General features: G+C 43.9%; 2 protein-coding genes across 2 annotated transcripts; one reads left to right on the plus strand and one right to left on the minus strand.

Moving 5' to 3' along the window:
• The first annotated feature begins 5802 nt into the window (after positions 1 to 5802).
• Positions 5803 to 16304, plus strand: LOC119362299 (serine/threonine-protein kinase TIO-like). The gene is made up of 23 exons (XM_037627499.1): positions 5803 to 6017; positions 6120 to 6235; positions 6364 to 6438; positions 6939 to 7031; positions 7140 to 7214; positions 7305 to 7397; positions 7764 to 7827; positions 8291 to 8375; positions 8949 to 9021; positions 9106 to 9174; positions 9263 to 9340; positions 9542 to 9644; positions 9732 to 9860; positions 10597 to 10735; positions 11191 to 11362; positions 11579 to 11677; positions 11760 to 12290; positions 12875 to 14020; positions 14097 to 14330; positions 14420 to 14563; positions 14645 to 14725; positions 14848 to 15036; positions 15855 to 16304. Exons 2-23 carry the CDS (start codon positions 6146 to 6148, stop codon positions 16098 to 16100), a joined length of 4008 nt encoding a protein of 1335 aa, XP_037483396.1. The 5' UTR covers positions 5803 to 6017; positions 6120 to 6145; the 3' UTR covers positions 16101 to 16304.
• LOC119362301 lies at positions 16289 to 16933 on the minus strand. Its single transcript, XM_037627500.1, has one exon. It carries the CDS (start codon positions 16887 to 16889, stop codon positions 16404 to 16406), a length of 486 nt encoding a protein of 161 aa, XP_037483397.1. The 5' UTR covers positions 16890 to 16933; the 3' UTR covers positions 16289 to 16403.
• Positions 16934 to 19974: the final 3041 nt, after the last annotated feature.

Raw genomic sequence — 19974 nt, forward strand, 5'->3', positions numbered from 1 at the left:
CAGGACGAGCACGACACGCGACGCGTGTCCTACTTCGTCGGCACGGTGTCGGGGCCGCGGCGGCCACGCCGGAAGGTGTGCGGCCTCACGCCCACGCCGTCGCCTTCCCCGTCTCCGTCACCACCTCCACCTCCTTGCATGATAGCGGAGGAGGAGGCCCGGCTCATGTAGCGTGTCATGGAGGACTCCATGAACACGCATGACGAGCGCTAATGGCCGGACCTAGAGAAGACGATGGCCCTCTCTGCGGCCGGCGACGTCGCCATCCCCGAGCTGGATATGCTGGCGGCGGAGGAGGCGATGGAGGACGCGCTGGTGGCCGCGTTCCACTCGGATCTGGTGGGCCAGCAGTGGAGCTGGTCGTGCACGGCTCCGGGGATGGCCGACGCCGTGGGGGGCGTGAACTGGTGCCCCACGCCGCCGCGGTCACGAAGCGGGAGGCCTCTCCACGGGAGGAGGTGGTGCAGGCACCTCCGGCCTTCCAGCCCGCCCCCGTGTACCACGTGCCGCCGTCCCACCTCTGGATGCCGCCTGCCTACGTCGACCTCGTCAGTGACGACGACGACACCGGCAGCCACTGAAGACGGCGACGGCCACGACATCAACGGGCGCGGCAGGAGCGCGTGGGCGGCGTTTTTCATTTTGTTTTTATGTTAATTATGACACTGGGCCGTTAAGTGAACCGTGAAACTGGGCTGTTTTGTGGCCGTGACCCCTAACTAATGTTTTATGTTTTTTTAACTACGCATATTTATTTATTTAGTCATTTTATTTATGTTTTTCTGTTTTTTTAATTACGTCCACCGCGGACATGATTTGGGATGCGGCCGCACGGTGGGCACACGCATGACTCAACGGACAGAAGCAGACGGGGTCGTGCGGTGGAGTTGGCCTTGTATTTAAGATAAGAAATACAAAACCGGGCGAGATGCACCTGAGTACGTCTAACCATTCACGCATGATGATGCGTCAAGAAAGAACATGCGCATATACATAGTTAAATGTGTGTATATACACATCACACGACATAGTGGAAGAACAATATAGGTGCGATCCTGGTGCGGTTCGGGTAGGGAGCCCATGACAAGAACCTGACAACCCGCAAATGAGGAGAAGAATCAGTCGAACACCTGAGGACACACATGCGAACAAACAGAACCTGTTAATTCGTTCACCCGCAAAAAAAAAAAGAACCTGTTAATTCGTTAAAGATTTGAAAAAAAAAACTGTGTGGCAGATAGGCACAAGGTCGGACGATAGCGAGCGCTGAAAAATCGCCAACGTATGCGGTGGCTCCTTTTTCGACAAAGAATATCACAGCCTGGCCCCACATGTCACCGGCACAGCCGGCCGTATTCCTTGCCTGGATTCCTTCCAACGAGTCTCCGAGTTGGAAGCGTTTGTTTCCTTGCGGCCTGTCTGATCCCTGCCTTCGATTCCCCAGCCATCAGAGACTCTCGAGTCTCGATCGATGGTGCCTGCCTTGCGCGCCGCTCTCCGCCGCATGGCATCTCAGCCAATCGTTCCCCTTTCGGTTTCCCCCTGCCTTGTCCGCTTTCAAATGTTCTTCCATATCCAAGGCGGCGGATCGCGTGGACTCGTCGCTCGTGTGTTCCCTTTCCCCCTCCGTGTGCTCTCTCTTTGCGATTTGCATGGTTGGCTGGGCTGGGGACACACGCATTGCCTGCAAGTTGCAGAGCAACGCTTCACTTGCACGCACCAAAGGATGGACATGCTTGTGCCACGACTCTCTGCTGCCGTTTTTTTGTTGTCACGGACTGCTTCATGCCGTCCTGCGTATACGCCAAAAAGAAAAAGTAAAAACCAGCACTGTCGGCACAGCAATGGTCTCGGAGAGGAGCCTCTGAATTGTTTTACCTGCTCGGTCGGTTCAGTCTTGGCTCCAGGTTTGCCCATGATTATAAGTGGTGCGTGCGTGCATGAACGGCCGAGCGGCCGGCACACGTACGTATGCCCCCGCCTGCTTGTTTTTGTCGTACGTCTCGGCATCCCGTGCATGCGTATTTTGAAGGGGGGAAGAAGGGTCGACGTACGTACGTCAGCCGCGACCGGAGTATGGTAATCAGGCGCGACGGTGCATGCATGCCGTCGACGGCGGTGCTAATCAGTCGATTTGTTTACTACTACTAAACCTGAGAATGGTTATTAAAAAACTGGGTGAAACGGTTCGGTTATTACTTTGGGTTTGATTGGTTCAGGTTTTATTGGGCTAAACTTTTTTTAGTTTGGTTTTGGTTTGGGTATGTGAAGAAACCAATTTGGGTATAGTTGGTTATGGGCTTAAACAGTTTGGTTATTAACGGTTATAAACTATGGGTCCAAACCGGTTTCTGGGCATTGGTTATGTGCAATAAGCAACGACGCATCGACAACGAGTATCTTTGATCCGCCTACATGTTGCGATGCACTATGTAATTATGTATTATGGGAAAACACCACATGCAAATCGAATGTGTTTGCTTGTGCTTTAGCTAAGCAATTGGTTTTAATACACTTGTCAGTGAGCTTTTTAGTCGTAGGCATTGTCTTTTTGACACTTGTTGTGTGTTGACCGTATCTCAACGATAACTTTGTTCTCAAACTATTGTGGACACACTTATGTCTTTTCTATACCATTTGCTTCTTGACATGTCGATTTGTGCAATCATATATACATTGAAGCAAACCCATAGTTATGTATTGGGTTTAAACCCACGATTATGTATTGGGTTTAAATTGGTTTGGGTGGAAAAAATAGATGGTTTAGTTTTGATTGGGCTGAAAATGGCATTGAACGGGTATGGTTCAAGTATGATTTTGAGAGATACATGTACGGGTATAGTTCAAATATGGTTTAAGCATGAAACCGTTCTCAGATTTGACTACTACCTGGCCTGCCTTCGCTGTTTTTCTCCCGGGCGATCGGCTTTGTCTCTTCTCTCGTGCTTTCATGTGGCGTTTATGCACTTTGACGTGACGTCCATGCACCCAAATTCATCCTTCATACGGGGAAAAAATCGGGGATTCGAAAACAAGAGCACATGTCTTGATCTTCCACGGACAACGGTCTCTAAAATGTTCACTAGCTAGTAATCACTACTTTACCGGTATGTAACTAAGGTATCTCCAACACAGACCCTCGAAACGCCTGCCAACACATCCAGACGTAGTTGTCCGGATGCAGTTTACCATTCGTAATTTTTAAATCGACCTGTAGAATAACCTGTTCTCCTCGGCCAGAATAGGCTGCCGGTATCCATTGCTTCGTGCATCTTTCCAAACGACTGAAATCCCGCAAACCGGACATAAACCAGGGAGCCTTTGCGGGCGTCCGAACCGCTGCCACGTGCGGGTCCGGCACCCTCAACCCACCCAAATCTCTCCTGCGCGAAGCAGTTGCAGAGCATTCATGACGGTTAGCACCGCTCCAGAGCGCCAGCCCCGTATACATGCCAGTCCCGAGCGGGTGCAACCTCTCATTGGAGCCGGTATTGAACTGACTCATCGGCCGAGAGCGCTACTCAATCTCCGCGTCTGTTCAATGCCAGAGAGACTTGACGGTTGTCTACCGCATTCAAACCGGGTCCCTTAGTTTTGAAAGCATTCTGGAGCATTGATTTGTTTTGCCAAGCCTTCCACGTATGTGATCTCATGATGAAAATTTGCAAACACTTAAAACATTTGTCAAAGTTTAATAAAAAAAAGTCAGAAGTTTTTATTTTATTTTACTATTCATCCAAGCTCATTTGAGCTCGAGCTCAGAAGGGTACTTTCGCAATTCAACGCCTTATGAGACGCATAGTCGGGCTAATAACTTAAAGGTCCCTATAGGAGCCTAGCACTTACACAACCCAATAAAATCCACACTATTCTATTTTTAAGTATTTTATTAATTGTTTTAAAAGCTATTGTGAAAATTAAGATTTTGAATAACGAAAATCATATATACGAAAAAGAAAGAGTTTCATGTACCAAATATGTAGGTCCATATTTTTTTGACTATTAAAGTCCATATATTTGAAATAAAATATTCATCTCTTATTTGAGAAATGTTCATTGTTTATTAAAAATATAATCAAGTATTGAATTTTGTACATGTTTAAAAAATGCAATTCATGAACGTCTGTATATGCTTAATTAACTTTGAGTTCTTTTTAGGAAAAATGTAGAAACATAAAACATGGCACAAAATTAAGAATAAAAACATAGAAATATAAAGAAAGTAAATACATAAATAAAAAATAGAATAAAATAAGAAATAAAAATGTAAACAGAGGGGCGAAAAAAACATTGTAGAGGGATTGCGTGGATAAATACAAATTGTGTGGGAACAACTATCCAAAGGATACCCCTTGTGCTCGGGATGCTCATCCAGCTACCAAGTGGTGGCCCAGCTGTTGCCGCATGTTGCGCGCTGGATGCACTCGTGGTAGCATGTTTTTTTGGGGTTTTCTGCACACGTTTTTGGACTTTTCTCTCATCTTTTGGCTTTTCCAAATTTGCTTAATTTTTCTTAAGTTTCCTCAGGGAAAAAAAATGGTTTTTGGGGTTTTCCCCTTCTGAAGCACACAATTTGAAAACACATTATGTTTCCCAATGAGGCACAATTGTGCTTCCGCGTGAAAAGTGGAATTCATAGTTGTGCATCGCGTGAAGCACATACTATGCTTCTAGAAAAAGTGAAACACAAAATGTGCTTCGTGTGAAGCACAGTTGTGCTTCCGGATTTCCTTTCTTTATCTTTTGGTTTTTATGGTTTACTTTTTTTGGTTTTGTTTTTTTATAAGTTCATCTAAACCTATTAGCAGTGATCTAGTTTCGAAGATGTTGACACGGGAACACAACAGTGAAAATAATTTGTGATTTGGACGCATGGTTCGAGCGATAAAACATTAAAAAAAAAGAATCTACAAAAGGAACACAATACTCATAGGTTGCGATAAGTGAAGCACATGCAACGCGTCATTTGTCATGACCAGAGAAAGCGGGAGTGACATTTGCAAGGGGGTATTCCCTTAACTAGTGATTTCGGAATTGCGCTTTATCCAAACTAGTAAATGGTACGTTCAATGCACATTAGTGTTGGGGAGAAAATTAATTGCACGTTAATATTACTAGGTGGATATCAATTACACATTATTATGCGACTAATCCATATGTCGATATTCGGTATGATATTAATTGATGCTAAACATGTTGAACGCCCACCATTGGAGCAATACATATCATTGGATTGACATGGTCTGATAGCGGCTGAGATTAATTGGATCTTCCTTTTTGGGTCTTTTTTATATTGGTATAATATACATATATAGATATATAGGGGTATAGATATAGTTTTTTTTTTTTTGAGAATTGATATAGTTTGCACCTTGGGTTCTCATCAATAAAAAAGAAGTACCTGGGGTTGTTTGGTGGAAAGTCTCATGGGCCACATTTCACTTGCCATGGCACACTCGTGTGCCAAACAGGCCTGCTAATGGCACACACGGAAACCTCTAGGCATTAGTACGGCCCAAGTAGTCAAGATAGCCGTTTTGACCTGAGCGAGATTTTCCGCAGCGAGCGGGAAAAATATTTAAGCTCGCACAGCCGCTTTTCTTCCTTCCCCTCACGAAAAAGCCATTCGAAATTCCAAATCGAACTCCCAACCCCGAAGCCAGTGCACGGGCGCGGAGCGGAGCGGAGGCCACCGCGCAGATCAGGCGACCTCCTGTCCCCCACCTCCCATCCACCCAGATCGCCGGCGGCGGCGGCGCCTGCGCCCGACTCGCCACCTCCTCCCCCCTCCGGCGGCCGGCGGCGGAGGACGCGGCCGGGCCCTGCGCCCACGCACGCTCGCACGGCGAGGCGGAGCGGGCCCCAGGTCGAGCCGCGCGCGGATTTACTTGCCCCCAAGCCCTCAGGCCCTCCCCGCGCCTCACGTCGTCGACCCCGACTGGATTCGGCCGGCGGGGAGCTTCGGCCCGTCCCGGTTCGCGCCGCTCCAACAGCGGCGAATCCACGGCCAGTGCTCAGTGAGTTCGATTCTGCTGCCCCCCTTGGGCCGTGCGGCTCGAATTCGGGTCGAGTTTGGCGCTTCATTTTTATTTTCTGACCGAGGCGTGGATTGCGGCTAGGGTTTTGCGCGCGCGGCTAGCGGGAGATGGGGGTGGAGGACTACCACGTGGTCGAGCTCGTCGGGGAGGGGTCCTTCGGGAAGGTGTACAAGGGCAGGCGCAAGTACAGCCGACAGGTTCGCATCAAACCCCTCCCTCCCCTCTACCGCGCTCCGGTGGTGCCATGGGAGGGAGGAGTGATCGATTTGTCCGCGTTTTCCCCAATATAAAGTTTATTTCCTTCTCCTGTCTGAATTTGATGCAGACTGTCGCCATGAAGTTTATTCTTAAGCATGGGAAGAGCGACAAGGACATCCACAACCTAAGGCAGGAGATCGAGGCAAGTGCTCTGCTGCCGCTGCTGCTAGTTTTTTCTAATTCAGATCAACATCCGTAGAGATTCAGGGTTCCTGCCTGTGGCAATTTATCTGCACCTTCAAATCACATCCTTGCTTGGGGATGTCACATCACAAATTCACAATTGCTAGTTTGTTTGAAGATGTAAGGGTAATCTCAAACTTCCTTCAATTACATGTTTTGGTGTGGGGTGGGTTTCCAGTTCGTCATGGGGGATGGGCGCAACTTGAGAGTCATGATGATACCCGTTGCTCAATCTAAACTTAAGGCATGCAACACCTTCAAAAATCCCAAATGTTGCAGTCATTTATTTGTTTATTAATCTGCTGTGTGAGTCAGAGATGAATGATGTATCATGTACAGAACAAGCGATAACCATATAGCTAGAAGCTTACAATAGTTTGCCACATAGTTGTATTTGTTAGCTCGCTATGGTGTATTCTCACTGTACCATCTCAATGGTTCTCGTCAAAATTTCTGTAGATTCTGAGGAAACTCAAACATGAGAATATAATTGAAATGATCGATGCTTTTGAAACCCCTCAGGAGTTTTGTGTCGTCACAGAGTTTGCCCAGGTACACAAGTACTTTTTTCTTATCACATTGTGCTTTCTCACCAATGATTGCTTCTAATGGATTTGGGTTGGCCAAATTTCAGTACTAATGGGACAGTGGCTGTTTCAGGGAGAGCTATTTGAGGTGCTCGAGGATGATAAATGCCTTCCAGAAGAACAAGTTCAAGCTATTGCTAAGCAGCTGGTACACACTCGACGTTATCTTGTTCCTTATGCACAATACCAGTCTAGAACCCATTTGCCTTCATGGTTTGAGTTTGTGCCTTGGTTTCAGGTAAAAGCACTCCATTACTTGCACTCAAATCGTATTATCCATCGGGATATGAAACCCCAGAACATCCTTATTGGGAAAGGATCTATTGTGAAGGTATATACTATTTCACATCTGTGTACAGTTAATAGTCTTGGACCAGCCAGAGAAGTATTTTTGATTTAGGCATAAGCACACACTTCAGTTACAAGAACTTCTTATGTTGTTGGCACTTCAGTTACAAGAACTTCTTATGATGTTGGCTAGTTGTGTCTTTTTATGCTTCTAAAAAGAAGTATTTATCTCAGTAACTACAATCCTTACATCAAAGACCTAATTGATGACATAGGACAAATTCAATTACTGTCATTTATGACACTTTCTACATTCTTTACTGTTCTAGTTCTAGTATTTATTATCCATAAGAGATTTAAATTATTGTGGTTGGAATTCTGATTGAGGTTTTTCCTGCCGTATTCACAGCTTTGTGATTTTGGGTTTGCTCGTGCGATGTCAGCTAATACTGTTGTGCTACGCTCTATAAAAGGTACATTTCATCTTTGCATGCTAGCTGATCTTCCTACAAAATCATTTCCTTCATGTATGCCTCTGTTGATATGTTTCATTTGTTATTGTGTAAGTATCTTTGGATTTTTTAAAATCCATTTGTCTGGACTTGTATTAGTTAAGGATCACGATCACTAACATGTTGGATTTCTAACATAAAATGTATGTTTGTGTTAGAATTAAACTTTATTGAAAATGAATTTATCTGGAGTTAGCAATAAATTTCTGATTTTACTTAATACTCCTTAGTCCCTACATTCTAGAGCAGTCAATACTGTACGCCATTGTAGTCGAGCATCTCCTTGTTGGTTCTTACTTAGCTTATTGTGGCATAACATGATACTTATATGGATGTTTTCCAAGTATTTCATGATGGCTTATGAGACCCCTTTGCCAGTCATCCATTTGGACCATTTCACTAAGCATGCTTCTCTCACCCACAGGAACGCCATTATATATGGCTCCAGAACTTGTGAGAGAGCAACCTTATAATCACACAGCAGATTTATGGTCCCTTGGGGTCATCTTGTATGTAAATTCTTCTTTTTTCCCCTATTATACATTGTTATTTTGACAGATAGTCTCTTGTGTACTCTGTATTCTACTGTCGTGCTTCTTTTTGTGTGACCTACTGACCTGTATTCCATGATTTTATTCCAACAACGTGTGAGCTAGATTAGGGATAAGTGAAACAAACAAAATATAACTGTCAGTCCAGACATGCTCTGGTGCAAGTATGGTATGAAGTAAGATCGACCCCAGTTTGATTAGGGATAAGCTAATTCGTCAGGTGATATAACATTTTGTCTACAAATTCTGAACACGGCTGGCTAATTCCACCATCATTTCTTGTATACTTTACTTTATCCAGAGGGTAATACGCAATTTAAGCATGAATAGCTCATCTTATTGCTTTGTTGGTATGCTTGATTAGGACTTTCTGTAGCAAGTGTATGGTTCACCCTTTTTGTAAAGAATATTTTTCTTATAACCCAGCTTGCTTGCTTAACATTGTAGCGCACATGTTAAACTCTTCCACTTTGTGTCTGATAGTCTATCACTCTATTTACTCTCATCATGCTATTTTGTTTTGAATGTCAGATATGAACTATTTGTGGGTCAACCCCCCTTTTATACAAATTCAGTTTACGCACTTATACGACACATTGTCAAGGTTGGTCTGTTACTGCTTGTTTCAAAATCTGTTCTTTGAATTTCAACATTTTTTTTTACATATGCTCTGTGTGTGTCATGGCAGGATCCTGTGAAATATCCAGATAATATGAGTGCAAACTTTAAGAGCTTCTTAAAGGGTTTACTAAACAAGGTCCTAACTGATTTTTTTCCTACTAGTGCACAGTAATCGAATTTACTTATTCCTTCTTTTCTTTGCTAATGCTGTATGATGTTAGCAGTTGCCTCAAAGTAGACTAAGCTGGCCAGCATTGTTGGAGCACCCGTTCGTCAAAGATGATTCAATGGATTTAGTGGCTGTAAGTGCCTTGAATTATTTCTTCTAAGAAAATGGATTCTAGAAATAACTAGTTATATGCTCTCTCTGTAGACATATGTAGGAAGTTTTTGAAGTTTAAATTAAACTGCAAAAATGTCTTACATTTGTGTACAGAGGGAGTATTTGCATACAACGGACTTACATCCTTAAGCTAATGATTTTTGGCCCCATTGTTTTCTAGGACACTCAATCCACACCTTTTGAAGTGAAAAGATCTGAAGCCACACGGAAGGCTGATGAAATTCAAACATCAAAGAACCAACCTGCTGCTGCTGAACCACCAAGTAAATGATTTTAATGCTAAACATGTTCCCAGGCTTAAGCATTTAGAGTCCTGGATGCCAACTTAAACTCATATAAATGTTTGGCAGGTAGAAATGCTGCTAACAATACAGAAAGTGATCTTGATAAACAAAAAAGCAGCAAAAAAGATGGCCCTACATCAACTACTGATGATCATCATGGTTCATCTCCTGGTGCTATTTCGGATGCTCCATCAGGCATGTTTTCTTCCAAACACAAGTTTAATTGTTACTAATATTTGTATTTATTATGGCAGCAGTTTTGACTTTTCTATGGACCGTATAATTAGATGTTTTTCTGAACTGAATATACCGCACGCCACTAATTGCCAGCTGTTGGGTAGGGAGTTGTTCTTCAGAGTTCATTATATATTAATGGTACAATATAACTATCCTGAATGTAGTTGATCTTTCAGCCAATGATAATAAGGTAGCGGTGGACAACTAGTATTGTATTGCTAATTGGTTGGCTGCCGGGCCAATGCATAGGGTACAAGGGACACATGCCTTTGAGGGAAGGACAATACTGGACTGATTTAAGCCACTTCACTAATTCTTAGTCATAGTATAGAGTTTTCTAGGAAGAGATATTATATTACTTAACTATGAATAATCTGTTCATGCAGAGTGGTAAAGTACATGACGGTACATGCACATTCCACAAACCACACACAGAATTCTTTCTAGCTAATTGAACATACCAATATACCATCATACTTTTTTACAGTCTCTCTTTATCTCGCGTACATGCACATCCTGTAGAAGCCACATCAATCGATGTCTAATATCTTGAATAATCGGACCCCACCTGGAACGGTCACCACTAGAAGCAATAGTGTCTTAAGGCTTAGTAACTTGTTAATGCTTTACTTTATACTTTCATTAATCATTTACAAACCTACTAACCTGCACCGACTTGTTTGTTGCATTGCAGAGCGTACAGCTTTAGATAAGCTGGAAAAAACTTCACAAACAGTGAATGGTGCTAACAGCATTATTGGAGATAGTGCAGTGCTGTCCACTGTCCTCAGTCCCATAAAAAATTGGTTGAGCAATCCTCCAAGTTCCCCGAGGTAGATTTCTAGCTTATGCTTTACTAACATGAGCTATTCAGGTTATTGTTTTATTGTAGAAAAATGAAGAATGGTAATGGCAAACTTGTAGCAATATGGTTGCTATCCACTAAATCCATACAATATCTGAAGAACAGTGTTTATACTTGTATGTGTGATTGTATGCATCCTATCTCTTCATGTGTTACAAATTTTGGCATCATTTTAGTGGTAGGTTCCACTCTATAAGGATTTAAACATTGGGATTGTCCACAGATTTTCTATAGAACAAGGTGTCAAAAAAAATAGATTTTCTATCGAATAGATTATTTGGATGAGGAGATCACACTGTATAACTTACAATTACTCATTCAGAATAAAAATCACTAGCTGTACTGTATCTTTTATTAGATCAGCTGTACGGTGTCTGATTTATTGTCTTTCTAACTACAATTTATGCTTGGTCAACTTTGCAGGGAACTGAATATTGATGGTGCAAATCAGTCTCTCAGAATTGTTAAAAATCTAATTGAAGCTGGGTCTTATCAGTCTTGTGCAGCACTTGATGACATCATCTGTCTATTTCTAGAGTTTACAAGTCTCATTATCAGAATGAAGCTTTCAGGTGCTTACAGCCTTGCAGTGAAGGTATTCACACCAGACATCTTGCAGATTCATATTCACTTGAAATATTATTGACTTTGCCATGTGAAATAGAAGTGCTACCGAAGGAAAACTCCTCGTTCTTTTGACATATATATGAAGAGCATGCTATGCTAATATTAGTTTTGAAAATGTACATGTAACTGTTGAGATGTATTTTATGATATAATTGACATTGTTAAACAATGCTTCTGTTGGCAGTGTCTAGCTATAGCACGGAAGCTACTTGATACGAATGAAGGTGCTGTGCTAAATTCTTATGGCAGACACTGGTCCTCTCTGTGTGATCTTTATTCACAGGTCACACTTTGCCACTCACTTCAGGCTATATTGTCTGATTTTTTTCCTTTTGTCTTGACTAGCTAAGAGTTTTGATCTGCAGATTCTGGTTTCCACTGTTGATCCATCTGGAAGAATATCTCGTGAGTCAACTGCATGTCTTGCTCTGATGTTATCTAGGGCTATCTCTGTGTTGAAAGCGAGCATCTCCTCTGAGAGTCCAAATCCAGTTGAAGAAAGTCTCATCAACATTATAGATCATGCAAGGAAGTCACAGCTACTAGAACTCCTGTGTGAGTGTCTGATAGCTTCAGGTTCAGACATAATATCAGGTTCTACGAACATGGTACCAGCAGCATGTGAGGCATGCAAGGCCATCTGGTATCTCGCTCATGCTGTTGACATTGTGTCCCTTGGTGCACACAATTTTTCATTTCCATTAGCTAGCTCATGGCGACAAGGTCACTCAAAGTTGGATGGTAAAATGCAAGAGCAAGATTCATTACCAGATTCAAACTCCAGCAGTCTGATAAACATATTTGTCAAATCATTTCTGGCTTCACGGCCAATGCAGATTGCAGTTTACCACTGCTTGCATAATGGTTTAGAGTCAGCTATTCATGCTTCTCTTCAGGTAATTCTTCCATGCTTGGGCAAATAAGTCTCTCCATAGGATTCTTTTGAGTACGATCAGTTATCCTTTTTGTAGCCCTAGTGGAATGCTAATAATATAAGGTGAATATTTCGGTTCTAACTCAAACACAATTTGTTCTTCACTTATTTGCACTGTTTCCAGTTAACTACAACTTTGTATCCCATTGCTATCTCTGATTTCATCAACTCACAAGCAACCTCACCTGCCGTTTTTATCTCATATGATTCCACTATGCTACATTCTTGAGACTTCAGATTATGTACTTCTGGTTATCTTCTTGTACATTGAGTAACAATGAAACCAATATGAGCCTGGCTTTCCATTAAGAAAGTACATTTAGTATATTCACATTGATGGAGGTTATACTCTGCTGCTATATTTTTAGTTAATGCAATATACCCAAATTATAGAAATTAAAAAGCTTAAGGTTGTCAGTTGATTATCTCTTTACACCCAGAACTATTGATGGTTGAGCTTATTATATTTTTGTACATTGAAAGTGTAACTTAACTCCAACTTATGATAGTTGAGTTTATTATATTTTTCTAAATGTTGCTTTTCAGCTCATCGCTAGGGCCTGCCTGCTGAATCTGTCTTTCTGTGCTATTATGTGTGGTCCAATGAATTCATCACCGGAGGCCAATGAAATAGAATATGGTGGAGATGGGACAATTGTATCTGATATGTTTTCACTGCTGTCGCTGTGTGGCTCATATTTGAACAAGGAGTCGAAGCAGAACAGTAATCAGAAATGCAAACTGTCCAATCCTCATGCCCTTGTAGTGCACTGTTGTCTTGCATTGGCAACAATAGCAGCGTGTCTGAAGTCGGAGGGGAAATCTTCAGCATCAATTATTTTAACAAGTTCCCACAAGAAACAGCGGTCCCGGCTTTCTGTTCTTGCGCACCTCTCTTCAGCTGATGATACAGTGAAGAGTTGCCTGCAGCCGCACTGTGCAGCTGCAACACTTGCACTGTCAACGCTTATTTCACTTGAAAATGGAGGGCAAACCAGATCTTCCCTATGTGAAACTGCCCTTGCTTTGTTTCCTCGTATGGCAACACTGCACACCTTGCTGAAGCTTTGGCTATCTGATGGAAGTGAGGAACTTTGCAGATATAATGCTGGTTTACTGAATCTGTTTGGCCTTCGTGATGGGAGTATCGGGCTGTTGGAAACTAGATTGAAATGGGGTGGACCATTGGCTGTCGAACAAGCCTGCTCAGTTGGTATCCCACAGCTCCTAATTCGTTTGCTTACCGATGGTTTCTCAAGGGAGCCTTCTGATGGAAAAGAAGTTTCAACACACCGCAGTGGATTATCACCGTTGGGAGTTGCCTGGACTCTTTCAGCTTTATCTCAATGCCTTCCTGGTGGCATTTTCCGTGAAATTTTGTATAAAAGGGAACATCTAAAGCTGTTGACTGACATGCTGTCTGATACGCACCTCAAGGTTTTGGCAGCTTGGACTGGTCTTGGTGGTGGGAAAAAGGGAGTACGGGAACTGATAAATTCAGTTGTTGATATTTTGGCATTCCCATTTGTCGCAGTGCAGAGTTCTCCAAACATGCCATCAACATCGGCATCCATCAATAGTGGTTTTCTCCTCAACATTGGATCACCTGGGGGAAGAATTGGTACTGAGAACAAGGAAATGCTCAAAACTATAGAGCATAATATGCCTCAATACTTTCAAGTTCTCCTAGAGGTCTGACTAACTGACTTTGAACTTGTTCTTGTTCAGAAGTACTCATTTCCATAACCTTTCTCCTTTTCCTGTTCAGGTTGGTGTTCCTGGTTGTATACTTCGCTGTCTTGATTATCTCAATATGGAAGACATATCAAGGCCCTTGGCCATTGTGGCCAAAATGGTGGGCTACCGTCCACTTGCATTGCAGCTTCTAAGAGAAGGTCTTCTCAATCCATCTAGAGTAGCAAAGCTACTCAAAGGTCCTCTTGCTAAGGAGACTTTGCTCGACTTCCTCATGATAGTTTCTGATCTTGCACGCATGTCAAAGGTTCGTCTTTTGTTGGCCTGTTTTGCACATCGAGATATCAAAATTTGCTGGATATGCATTGTGACACACGGGTTATGCTACTGCCTCAGGACTTCTATGAGCCCATCAACAAGGCAGGCATGGTTGAATATTTGAAGAACTTTCTATCAAATGAGGACCCCGATATAAGAGCAAAAGCTTGCAGTGCCATTGGCAACATGTGCCGACACAGTCCCTACTTCTATGGTCCATTTGTAAGACAGGATTTAGTTATCTATTTATTTGCAGATTAAAGTTTAATGGAAGGGATATTTAACCTTGTTATCTGGGAACAGGCAGCAAATAAGGTGATTGAGCTTGTAGTTGACAGGTGTTCTGACCCTGACAAGCGGACGCGGAAGTTTGCATGTTTTGCTGTAAGTTTGTAAACTGGCTTCTGATTGTTGTATTTTTATCTTCATACTGAGATGATAATCCTCAATCCTGTTAATGTATTCGTGATTGATTTTGGAACCTAATTTAGCTGTTGATATTTCAGGTAGGCAATGCTGCTTATCACAATGACAAGCTGTATGAAGAACTCAGACGATCTATACCTCAGCTCACTAAGCTACTTCTTGCTCCTGAGGAAGATAAAACCAAAGGCAATGCTGCAGGGGCCCTGAGTAATCTAGCCAGGAACTCTGATGTACTCTGTGGAGACATTGTATCCCAAGGCGCAATTCAGGTTTGCCACCCCTTGCGTACTGCTCATGATTCATGTTCTGTCATGTCATGTCTTCCAGTCCTTGCACTTTTTACTTTTAGCGTAAAGGGAGGAAACCGACATCCATACTTCATAGATTCTTTTTCTTGATATATGGTGAAGGTACTAAACAGCAATGCCTTTTGGTGCTCGGGTTCCATGAAGCCCGTTTTGTCTTGAAAAATTCAGAAAAACATGATTCAACGTTTAAAAAAACTGAAAAAAATTCCACAGTATCATACGGATGTATACTGCATGTGTGCAAATATTCATGAAGAAATACATTGACGCGCAAGCTACACAAAAAAAGACAAATCGGTGATTTTGAAAATAGTGAACAGTGTCTGCACACACTGCACTATATAAAACCGACGATTTTCACTTTTTTGTGTAGCTTGCGAGTCAATGTATTTTCTCATGAAATTTTACTTGAAATGTGATTTTTGAATGTTTCAAAGAAAAGGGCTCCATGGAGGCTGAGCAAAACGCTTCACTCAGCTACTAATGGGCTATACCCGCATAAGTCAATTACTGTCATCTCAGTGTTTGCAAAAGTGGCAGGTCTGCTATTGCTTCATTCCATCGAGTTCTACTGTATCCGAACATCGTTTTTAAGAAGTTGAATGGATCAGATACATATTTAAAAATTGAAATATATGTATTCGTACCATGTGTCAACAAAACTAACCTAATGCTTTGGTCGTCTATTCAGTGGTAAATTGCCGATTCTTAATTTCTTCAACGGTTGCTCTTTCTGATACTCATCAGACACTCTCATCCCTTGACTTATTGATGTGCAGGCCCTACTGAAGATGGTCAGCAGCTACTCCGCGGTTGCTCTGAGCCCCAGCAGAAAGGATGCTCTGACCGAATCCCCACTAAGAATCGTGCTCTTCGCGCTGCGCAAGATGTGCGACCACACCGTCTGCAGGCTCTTCCTGCGGTCATCCGAGCTGCTCCCGATCATTGTGCACCTCAGGCAGTCGCCTGATCAAACGATCTCCGAGTACGCCTCCGCCATCGCCAGTAAAGCGAACCAAGCTTGACGAGTTTCGCCTGGCAGGCGCACCGCGAGAGGGTCCTATTCTGTAACGTAGCAGTCGTTCAGTTTTGCTGAACAATTCTGCAATCCATTCTGTTTCTGGAATTGTAACTTATTAGAACAGTATCACGGTCCGGCGTACCGAATTGTTCATGTATGTAAGATCTCCCTCTTTTGCCATGTATATATACATATATGCAGCACCAAATCGGTTCAAAAAGTCTCTAATCACATGCCATTTTTTATTTTTAAACAAGAGCTTCCCACACAGATCACATTCGTTTGCAGTTGCACGAGTCGATTGGCGTCAGAAGAGCCAGTGAGGCACCTTCCTCGGCAGCACGCGCTCTTCGATCGTCCTCAAGGTGGGCTTCCATGGCCCGCTGCGCGTCAGCTCCTGGCTCAGGAACACCGGCTGGTGGCCACCGAGCCCGCCCAGCAACGGCGCCGCCTCGTCCCGCTGCTCCTGCGCGCTGACCGGCATCGACCGGCACCACGCAAGCAGCCGCGACGCCGTGAGCGCTCGCCGGGCCTCGTCGGCGGAGACCCTGCCCCTGGTGGCCGGGAGCACGACGTACACCCCGGCACCGTCCAGCAGGTGGTCGGCCGGCAGCGCGGCGACCTTGGCGCCGCCGGCCGCCGCGAGGCGCGCGTCCACGACGAAGTGGCGCGGGTGCTCCACCATGAGCTCGGCCACGGACACGGTCTCGCCCTCGCCCAAAGCCCGGACGCTCCCGTCCGGCAGCACGATCTTCCCGCCGCCGCCCGCGCTCGCCGACACCAGGTTGCCCATGACGGCGGCAGCTCCTGCGAAGTGTGGCTGATGTCGTCTGGCCGAGGAAGAGTGGAAGGCGACGGCGGGTATAAAAACGCTGGCGATTGCGAGGTTCAGTTGGCGTGGAATTTTAAAACCATCGAGGGTTCGGTGTGAACCTGATCTATCGACGGGAGCGAGCCACACCTGCTCCGCTACCTCCAACGTCAATGGCTGGACGGTCACGGCGCGGCGCCGGGACAACGCCGGCGGCGCGGCGACCCATGCACCGTGCGTCCCACGATATATGCTAGTCCTACGTCTGTTCTTCCGTTATACTCGCCGTTTGGTATGGCGAGTGTGCTGACTCGATATTACTCCCTCCGTTCCGAAATAGATGACTCAACTTTGTACTAACTTGTATACAAAGTTGAGTCATCTATTTTGGAATGGAGGGAGTACTTTAGAAAAAAAATGCGTGGAGTAGGAACAGAGATCTTCGGTCACTTGCATTCTTTACGATCCACACGGCTCACTTTCTCTAGATCGTGTTCGTTCATGCTTGCAGTTGCGGCCACAGAACAGATCCAGAAGATATTAAAACTCTATCTAAAATACTGGTTTCTGGATAAAATCACTATTTCCCGCAAAAAAGAAGAAGATAAAATCACTATACAAAATTATCTAGCATAAGACGTCGCACCACCGACAAGCCCACTGCACGTCAGCCACTTCTTCGTCTTCTTGATCTCATCCAACTATCAGGAATAAGCACCGCGGTTTCTGGCGATGGATGTTGGTGCATTAAGCAATGGTTCGCTACATTATCTTTAAGCGATGGATTGGAACTGCATGCAGAGACACCCACTAAGAAGAAAAAAAAAAGAGATGAAAAAGAAGCTTTTCCTCCTGGGTTTTGAACAGGTGGGAGCTTTTGACCCTTTTGATGATGACAATGATGGATATAGTTTTGATGATGATACAGACAAATTACCTAATGATAACATGGATGACATCCAAGATGAAAGCCTCCAAAATGGAGATAATGCTATAGATGAGCTGGACAAGGCTAACCTGATTGTGCAGGGTGGTGGCTCTGCCAAGAAAGTTCAAGCTGAATCTGATTTTCATATATCTGCTTTGTCTGATCGAGACTAGTTTTTCTACACCCCAACTCGGTGCACCCACGCTAGAAAACATAGCAAAACATTTCAAAAAATTCTGAAATTTTGTGGGAATGATCATCAACAAATGTTATGGGCGCTTGCAAAGTTTGGTGGTCAAAAAATATTCGAGGAGCACTGTACAAAAAAGACAAAATCACTGCAAATAAGTTAAAATGTAAGTGCACCGTTTGAGCAGATTTTGTAATTTTGTCCTTTTCATACAGAGTTCCTCGAATGTTATTTAACTACCTAACTTTGCAAGCACCCATAACATTTGTTGATAATCATTCCCACAAAGTTTCAATTTTTTTTGAAATATTTTTCTATGTTTTCTTGCGTGGGTGCACCGAAGGTGGGTGCATCCACTACTTTCCCTTGTCTGATAGTACCCATGAGAAGTTCATCTTGGAATGTTTGGAAAAAAGCCCTTATTGTCTGAATCTTGAGGATATGGAAGCTGTTAATATCTCTACTCCTGTTATCACTGCTTCTAGAGTGGATGGCATCAATGGAAGATCTCAATATAAGAATCTTGAGTAGTGTTCTGAAATGCTGAAGTCTGTGAATTTAGATGACCGTGATGATGATGATATACTGGAAGTGGAAAAATATGTTTTACCCTCTGAGGCAGTGGAGATGATTAGTTCTGGCAGTTTCAAGAGATCCCTTTTGGGATATTTAGATGAGGTGCCTGACAAGAAGAGTCAGCTCACTGTTAGTCCTTCCAAATGGGGATATTTGCTTGTGCAGAGACCTGCTACTAGGAACCATGGGAATGTTAACATCATGGAAAGAGTTGTTTCCTACAAGAGAAAGAAGAACCTACAAGTCTCTGCTACTTGTCAAGGTACATCTTTTGTTGTCCTTAGCAATGTTTCCCTAGCTAGTCAAGTTGATAAAATGAAGTTGGTGATTGGAGATGATGATAGTAGTAAAACTGATATTATTAATGATATGATTGATGATGAGAAGGAGAATTTCTTAGCTTTTGCTATAATCCTTGAAGTAGTTCTTCCTAATAATTTGGATATTAATATGGAATATGATAGAGGTTCCTTCTTAATTTAGTGGGCTGGCATTTTAGGAAAACTCCTCAGTTCCCATCAAAGTTAAACCTTGTGGTTTGTTAGACCCCTTTAAAATCTCTTAATACGATAGATCTCATTTGGAGTATTAGAGGTCTCGGTCAACCTGGTAAATCTCAGTGCCTTTGTGATACTATGTTGAGAGTAATCCCGACTTTATTGGCTTTCAAGAAACTAAGATAAAAATTATTTCTGAAGGTTTCTGTTGGGGAACATAGTAATTTCAAAATTTTCCTACGCACACGCAAGATCATGGTGATGCATAGCAATGAGAGGGGAGAGTGTTGTCCATGTACCCTAGTAGACCGAAAGCGGAAGCGTTAGCACAACGTGGTTGATGTAGTCGTACGTCTTCACGATCCGACCGATCAAGTACCGAACGCACGACACCTCCGAGTTCAGCACACGTTCAACTCGATGACGTCCCTCGAACTCCGATCCAGCCGAGTTTTGAGGGAGAGTTCCGTCAGCACGATGGCGTGGTGACGATGATGATGTTCAACCGATGCAGGGCTTCGCCTAAGCACCACTACGATATTATCGAGGTGGATTATGGCGGAGGGGGGCACCGCACACGGCTAAAAGATCCAAGGGATCAATTGTTGTGTCTAGAGGTGCCCCCCTACCCCCGTATATAAAGGACCAAGGGGGAGGGGGCGGCCAGCCATGGGAGGGCGCGCCAGGGAGGAGTCCTACTCCCATCAGGAGTAGGACTCCCTCCTTTCCTTGTCCAAGTAGGAGAGGGGAAGGAAGGGAGAGAGGAGAGGAAGGAAAGGGGGGGGGGTGGCGCCCCCCCTCCTTGTCCTATTCGGACTAGAGGGGGAGGGGGCGTGCGGCCTGCCCTGGCCGCCCCTCCTCTTCTCCACCTAGGGC

Source organism: Triticum dicoccoides, chromosome 2B, assembly GCF_002162155.2.
Source record: "Triticum dicoccoides isolate Atlit2015 ecotype Zavitan chromosome 2B, WEW_v2.0, whole genome shotgun sequence".
In the NCBI taxonomy this organism is placed as follows: Eukaryota; Viridiplantae; Streptophyta; class Magnoliopsida; order Poales; family Poaceae; genus Triticum; species Triticum dicoccoides.